Source organism: Halyomorpha halys, unplaced genomic scaffold, assembly GCF_000696795.3.
Source record: "Halyomorpha halys isolate HHAL.00 unplaced genomic scaffold, Hhal_1.1 Scaffold152.1, whole genome shotgun sequence".
NCBI lineage: Eukaryota > Metazoa > Arthropoda > Insecta > Hemiptera > Pentatomidae > Halyomorpha > Halyomorpha halys.
In genome coordinates, this window is record NW_027109315.1 from 449,031 (window position 1) to 456,916 (window position 7,886).

The 7,886-nt window shown below is 30.0% G+C and overlaps 1 protein-coding gene across 1 annotated transcript in view; it reads right to left on the minus strand.

Moving 5' to 3' along the window:
- LOC106678649 (coiled-coil domain-containing protein CG32809) overlaps positions 1–7,886 on the minus strand; it is a gene marked incomplete in the record, with an annotated part of 525,778 nt that overhangs the window by 56,437 nt on the left and 461,455 nt on the right. The window contains 3 exon segments of the mRNA XM_067047514.1: positions 3,081–3,191; positions 5,788–5,929; positions 7,053–7,185. Coding sequence (XP_066903615.1) covers positions 3,081–3,191; positions 5,788–5,929; positions 7,053–7,185 — 386 coding nt within the window.

Here is a 7,886-nt window from a genome sequence, read left to right on the forward strand (position 1 = left end):
AAAAAAAAAATGGGAAAAATTGATTCTAAAAGCTAGTTTAATGAAAAAGTTGCTGTCACATCCCAGACATCCATCTGTCCTAAATATGTAATTTCAGTTTTGTATGACTTTTTGTTTTTGAGCCAGTTTGCTCACACACATATACAGCCCATTTCATAGGATTAGATTATTTGGAATCAGGCGACCTCAAAACATGTATTTTCATCGAAAACTCGAGTTTGAAATTTTTCACGCATGTAATACGAGGGTGGTTTGAAAAGTTTTTTCGCGTATCTTTTCCTGTAGTTGGTCTAGGAGGTTTACATAGCATTGCCCCATAATTGTTTGGCCACTAGGAAGATAATCTATCAGCAGAATGCCTTTTGCATTCCAGAAAATTGAGGCCATGACTTTTCCAGCCAAACATACTGCCTTTACTTTCTTTGGTGGTGGTGACTCAGCATGTTTCCACTGCTTTGACTGCTGTTTTGTCTTTAAGGTATAGTAGTGGACCCAAGTCTGTAGTTACAAACCGGCACAAAAAATCTTGTTGGTTGCGCTGAAGACAGGCCAGATTTTGTTCGGACATTTCCAATATGGTGCGTTTATGGTCCAATGTTAAGAACCACAGCACCCATCTTGCGGATAACTTTTTCATTCCCAATTCATCAATTAAAATGTGATATACCCAGTCAGATGACATCCCTACAGCTTCAGCAATCTCACACACTTTCAGTCGATGATCCTCCATGACCTTTTTATGTGCACTTTTGCGATAAATTCTGGGGTCGTAGCACTTTTTGACCATCTACTACTTGGATAATCATCTAAGCTCTCCTGATCAAATTTAAACTCACTCACTGGTTCACTTGGCAATAGTTGAATATGAAGGAGCAGAGTCCCCCAGTGTGTTCTGAAAGTCAGCATGAATTTCCTTTGTTTTCATACCTTTACAAAGTTCTTAATCATGGCTCGAATTTCAGTTTTTTCCATTGTCGCAAATCACTATGCATAAAACGACAATAGAGTCGTCACTACCACACACAAAGTATGTGTGATTATTGAGTGGGAACCTCATTGCTCAAGCACTGACACTCTAGCGGTGATTCTGCGAACTTTTCAAACCACCCTTGTACTTGGCTTAGGAACACTTACCCTTCATCATATCTATTACAAACATCCTCTCAATTATTACCAGTTTTTTATAAATACAAATCATGTAAATCAATTAATTTTTTATTACACTAATGGATTTTGATGCATATTCATATGTTTTGTTTATGTTTACTCCAAACTGATTCACATTTCTTACTGATTATTTGATGTACTAAAGCAAGAATAACTCTGTTGAGATATACATTAATACTGTTTGCGTTGTAACTCATAAGTATTTTTATAAGTCAAATGACAAAGGTATGGAGATTGTAAATTTGGAGAGGTGCACTTAACCAAATTTAAAAAAAGTTGGTGCACAGTGGATGCAAAATTTGATGCTCTACAACCTAGATTTTATGAGTTTTCTCTTAGAGAATTCATTTTTAAGCTTCAGTCTCATATATCTCATTTTTTTAAAAACTTAGAAGAAATTGTCATTTTATGACAAGAGTTTTTGAAAATAGCACTTGACCATTTTATAAAGTTGTGGTGCTCATTAGACACAGAATTTAATGCTTTTTAACTTGTTATTATAATAAAAAAATTTATTATAAATCTATTTTTTCTTGTCAATACCTAATGATACAGATTTTTAAAGTGATATTATAGTCCAGTAAACTAGGGACCAGAAAGGGATTTCAGAGGAAAGTTTTAGAAAATAATTGGAGAGTGATGATTACAAAATTCAGTTTTGTGACCTCCAATTTTTTCTGGAGATATAAAAAGAAAATGCAAAAAATTAATCTTTTTTAGTTTTCCTCTTACGGTGAAAACCATGCATTAGCCAAACAACCTTAACCACAACACTAAACACAACAAACAAAAGTAAATCCCTTAAATTTTCATTCAATAATTTTTTTTTCATGTCCAGGATTGTGAGTAACTGCTCTTAGTTTAATGGGGTTCAGTCAAATGAGGACCAGAGAGGGATCTCGATTAAAAGTTTTGGAGAAGTTCTGAAAATTTGCTTATTTGTGCTTTTTAGGATGTTGATTACGATTTCCAATTTAGAGATCTTGAATTTTTTCAAAGAAGTATAAAAACAAATTTAAGTAGAATTAATAAATTCTAATATTCATATCACACTAATTTAAAGAAGAGTAAATTACAAACAGTTGTAAATATAATTTTTTTGTTTAGCCTCTTTTTGAAGAAGTCCTGAAAATTGCTCATTTATATTTTATGGAGCGCTGATTATCAATTTCAAATTTGTGACCACAAGTGTTTCAACCAAACTTTCTAAACACCACTAGGTACTATATTACTATTTTGACTTGCATTCAATTAAAAAAAAAATTATTAGATTAAAAATTGTAGATTTCCTTTTCTTAAATTTAGTATAAAATGAGCATTAGAATTTATTTCAATATGAGATAAATTTTAAGTTGTGAGCAAACAAAAAAGAGAAAACATTTTTTGTTATAATTCCAGAAACAATGTTAAGCAACTAAGTTGAAATTTGTTATCATCATCCTAAGAAACATAAATGAAAACATTTTCAAAACTTTCCCTTGAGATTCCTTTTTGATCCTCATTTGACTGAACCCCAAAAGAATACATTAGCTCTGAAAGGACCTCCCACACAAAAAAATTGCTTAATTTATTGTACGCTGATTAGGCTAAAAAAATGCATTCAATCTTTAAAGAAAAAAAAAGAAGATTAATAATTTTAGCTTTTTTTAGAATTTTTTCTTTTTAATATTTCCTGAGAAAAATTTGAGATCATAAAGTTAATATTTGTAATCAACAACCAAAGAAACTTACACGAGCAAATTTTAAGAACTGCTCCAAAACTCTCCTGATACATGTATCATGGGCCTGGACTATTAATAAAAGAAAAGAGACTTAGATATTGTAGCCTTGCATTAAAAAAAACAATCAAAATTAAAGCACATGCTTTTAAGCATTAAAATAGAAGAAAATTGGTGATGAAGATCCTTCCTCACCTGGTCTGGTCAATTTGCTGTTGGGGGAAGACCGCAGTAACAGGCGGTCGAGATGCCACCTTGAATCCCCTACCTGCTCCACCGTAGCCCTCCTCCAGGCCTTCCGTATCGCTATACAACCATCACCAGTGTACATGCAAAGTCCTACCTCAAACCACTCAAAGCTTAAAAGGGCTGAGAATGCCCGATAAGAGTATTAATCTATATAAATTGGTGTCAAGTAACAGCAGCTGTTAATAGGGTGTTTAATTTATGCTTATTTATTTTTGTTAAAAACAAAAATACTAACATTTAGTGGAAATTGTTATTTTCTAATTGAAATGCTATTGATATAGAATTAGCTCCTCTTGTATTTCTCAGCTTTAAAAGAAGATAAAAAAAATGTAAATGAAAATTTTAATTTTTTTGTGGTTGATGGGAAAAGGTACACTATATTTATTAAATAATTGAGTGACTTAAATAAGACCAACTTTAACCAAAATCATTCTTCTTTTCAGAAATTCCAGTGATAATTAACTGTGTAACAACAAAGATACACGCTAAAGGTACTTTGTCATGATCATTCTATTGTTTTCATTGAGTAGTTTTGATCAATTACTATGTTGAACACACCTGTGAAGTGGATAACTATTTATATATATAAAACAGGTGGCCTTGGCACGAAGGGTTGCTATATAGGACAGCTTGGATAGACAGCTTAACCATAGCAACATTCAAATTGGAGGGCTATAAAGGAAGAAAAACTCTTGCTCCATGGATATAGTCCCCAAAGGAAAGAGAAACAACATTTCTTAATATTGAGACTAGATATTTTCAAACCATCAAGGAATATTTCTTTATACAAAAATATTGGAGAAGATGAAGAATATACTGACGCCAACTAGATATTAGAGAGGATGAAGAATATAGTGATGCCAACTAGATATTAGAGAGGATGAAGAATATACTGATGCCAACTAGATATTAGAGAGGATGAAGAATATACTGATGCCAACTAGATATTAGAGAGGATGAAGAGTATACTGATGCCAACAAATGTTATTCTGTTGAATTTTGAAATGAACAAATAGTACTAGGTTGCAACTTAATTTATTTTTCTAAATAATAATCTAGGGAAGTGAATTAAAGAAATAATATAAAAAAATTAGGTACCTTATAGGAATTAGATAAGCTAGTGTTTCGAAAAAATTTCAAGAGTTCTAGTACAATTCAGATATAAGTTAAAAACATTTAGGAAACCTACAGATGAAAATAAATGAAAAGATACTAGAGACATTAAAAACATGGCATAATAAACAGAAAATGTTTGTTATTTAAAAGTTTTCAGGATCTTGTTTAGCTGAAGATATCATATAAAAATGGGCAAGTTGTAAGTATACAAGTGAGTTTCTATAACTGTTTGAAAGAAAATAAGAAAAAAGTGTTGAGAAACATAACAAATCAAACTTCCTTCCCATTCTTCCACATTTTCGTGAATCATGAATCAAACATTTTGATATTTAAATATAGTAGAAGGCATAATAGAACCGTAGGCTAGAAGGGAGAAGGAAACTAAAGAATTATCGATTCACAGAAAAAGTGGGAGTGTGGTATTAATGATACTACAAACAGTAAACAGAGGAAAGTTAGGAGATGGTAATGGTAACAGATCAAGACAATGCAGACTCGCGTATAGAGAAGCTGATTAGAAAGAAACAAACAATATTAAAATATGGATTAGTTAGAGAAAATAATCTATATAAATAGTGGCATTTGTTATTATTATCCATTATTTTTTAACACAGTTATGAAATCAGCATTTTATTCCTGAAATTGGGTCTCTGCATGAAGGAGCACTAGGTGAGGGGCTCTTACTACAAGTACTATGGGAGCAAGTTAGGAGGGATAAGTCAGCAGAGCATTGTAATCAAAACCATACCTATCAATACTATCATACATAATCAATTCTAATCTCTAGAATATTTTTCTATACCGATCCTTCCCTTTTAATTTTATGGAAAGCTTAGCACAAAATATAAAAATCTATAACGGTTACTATACACAATTCTTCCATTTCTAATAATATAAACTTAAAAGTTAAAAAGAGACTACTAAATGAGAATTCAAAACCTTTCTGATAAATAGATGGTAGAATTTAACTAAACAAAAATAATGTACCTACAGAAAATAAGCAATTACAGTAAAAAAAAATCAGTAAAACAAAATTTTTTTTAAATGATAAGATTATAAAAGTAATTAATGTGAGAAATACAAAACTGAACTAAATCTGAAAATTTTAATGATACAAAAATAACTGCCTTTTATTTGAATAAATAAAAAAATAAAGCTTTATATGTAAAAACAAACATAAAGAAATAAAACAACAGATTAAATATTAGCAGGGATGGATTAGGTCATATCTGAGTGGTTTGGAGAGTTTGGATTATTAGCAAATTAAGAGTAACAATGAATTAAATAGTAAGAAAGACAAAATAATAAACTTAAGGTTAATAAATGTTATGGAAGTATCAAATTTTCTAAAAATTCCAAAAATAAACAACAGAGATATATAAATTAGATAATTTGTTTACAGAAAATATATTAGAACAGAAAAAAAAAAACTTGTTAAATGAATGTCAAACTCATCATTAATAACTAATCTTATTAATATGTTAATTAAAAGGAATAAACGTTACCAAGAGGATGCTTCTAATTTACATTTACTAACCTTGCCTCTTCATCTATAACCGGGGTGATTGTTCCAGGCCTAGGAGAATATGGGGTATAGTATGGATCGTCATAACCGGGGTACCCTGGTCCTGTTCCATAACCTCGAGGGCCACGCTCAGGCGATGACATGTATCCATCAACTAAAACAAAAGTTAGTACATTAATTTTGTATTCATTTTCAGAAATAATAATATGCTAGAAATAATCAAAGGCTCTAAATATAAGAGATATAAAATTAGACAAAATAGCATTCAACAAGTTGATCTCATCACTATAACTTTTATGATTACTGATCAAAAGCTTTAATTATGCTGTATATTACACTAAATGTTAGAAACTAATTCTATATATACAATCAAATACATATTTATGTATATACTGTTAATAAGATGTATTTTTGTGGATCTTAAGGATCAGTCAATAAGACAACTACATTGAGGCATTGTTTCGCCATTTTATTGTTTGAATAGTCATGCCCTACAATGAAAAAAAATTGCTGTTTTAGAACAATGAATTTCTTTAACTAATTATTAAAAAACTATAATGTATAAGGTATTATTCAAGATTAATAACTATTACAATTATAACATTACTTACATTTGTCTATTACAGTGTGTCCTACATTCCATAGTGAATGAAAGAAGGCAGATGTGGGTTTGTTTTAGTTTTCCAAAACGTAACCATTCTTTTGAACAGGTAGTCAGTTCATTACTTCTGTTTTGCATTTTTTTTATTTATGTTTAGTGTTACTAATTATGTCTTATGTGTTTATGAGGTTGGAATTACATGAATCTAATATTTGCACACCTGACGTTTTTTTGATAGCCCAATTTTTATATTTTTTTATAGTGTATATAGAAAAAGATGTTTTATATAGTACATTTCACTCTTGATCACTTTCACTCCAAAACTTGAACAAGATAGTTTCAGTTGTATCAGTTATCATTTGTGTAGAAAACTAAGTTATAAAATAATTGTAAGTAATGTTTCTATTTATTGATTTCTATTAATTGATCTTAATTTGTAATTGGTAAATTTTAGTGTTTAATAATTATTCAAGAAAATTCTATTAAAAAAAAAAGTTTTGAAAAATCGTCTCTATATAGTTGTTTTATTCACTGATCTTCAAGAATCTCAAAAATCAACATTCAACAAAAAAGTAACCAATATATATCAAAGATAATTTTTTTATACATGAGATGTTAAATTAAAACATAGAATTTAGTTTAGAAATGTTGTCAGAAAGAAATAAAAAATTCTAACCTTGAGTTGGTGGTTTTGCTGGAGGAGGATAAGGTCGGAGGAGAGGTCCACCAGTCCGAGGTAATGTTCCCCCAGGAGGAAAACTGTGGGTCATGTAGTATGGAGGTCCGCTCCCTACGGCACTTTTACTACCCTAAAATAAGAAAAATAAAATATGTATTAGAAAAAATACCAGGTACTGCTATTTTAATGATTGTAAAGAATAGATTTTTATTGACATATTGAGGATTACGACAACATATTGAGAGAACAAGTATTTTTTTGTTGAGGCATATTAAACCATATTAATAGAAACTGGAAATTGAATAAGAATTAATCACTGAAAAAATGTTGTTTTCAAATTATGGATTGAAAATCTTATGCGAAAACTTTTCCTTCAGTTAATAATTGAGCCCAAAAATTTAAAAAATAAAAATAATGGAAATTATTGAAGGGTTTATTCTAAAAATAGTTCATCTTCAAAAGATTACAATTTTTTCAGGACTTATTACAGACTGATAATCATTGTTTTTTTCTGACATTGGCTGTTGTATATGTCATAATACAGTAAATATCATATGTGCATCAAATATTGCTTTAAGTGTGCACATGATAATGTCAATTTTGAATGTATTTAATCACCGATTGGTAATACACATTATATTTTTGAACAGCAATGAAAATAAAACAATAATTGCGTTCATGCCTTGGTGCCATTGGCATCAAACAATTTAATTTCTACTACAGAAACTGGAACAATCCAGTTTCCACTATAGAATTTCCATGTAATAATTTTCAGCATTGTACCTGCTATAATCTAATATTAACAAAGACAAAATTGGTTAACTGTTTTAG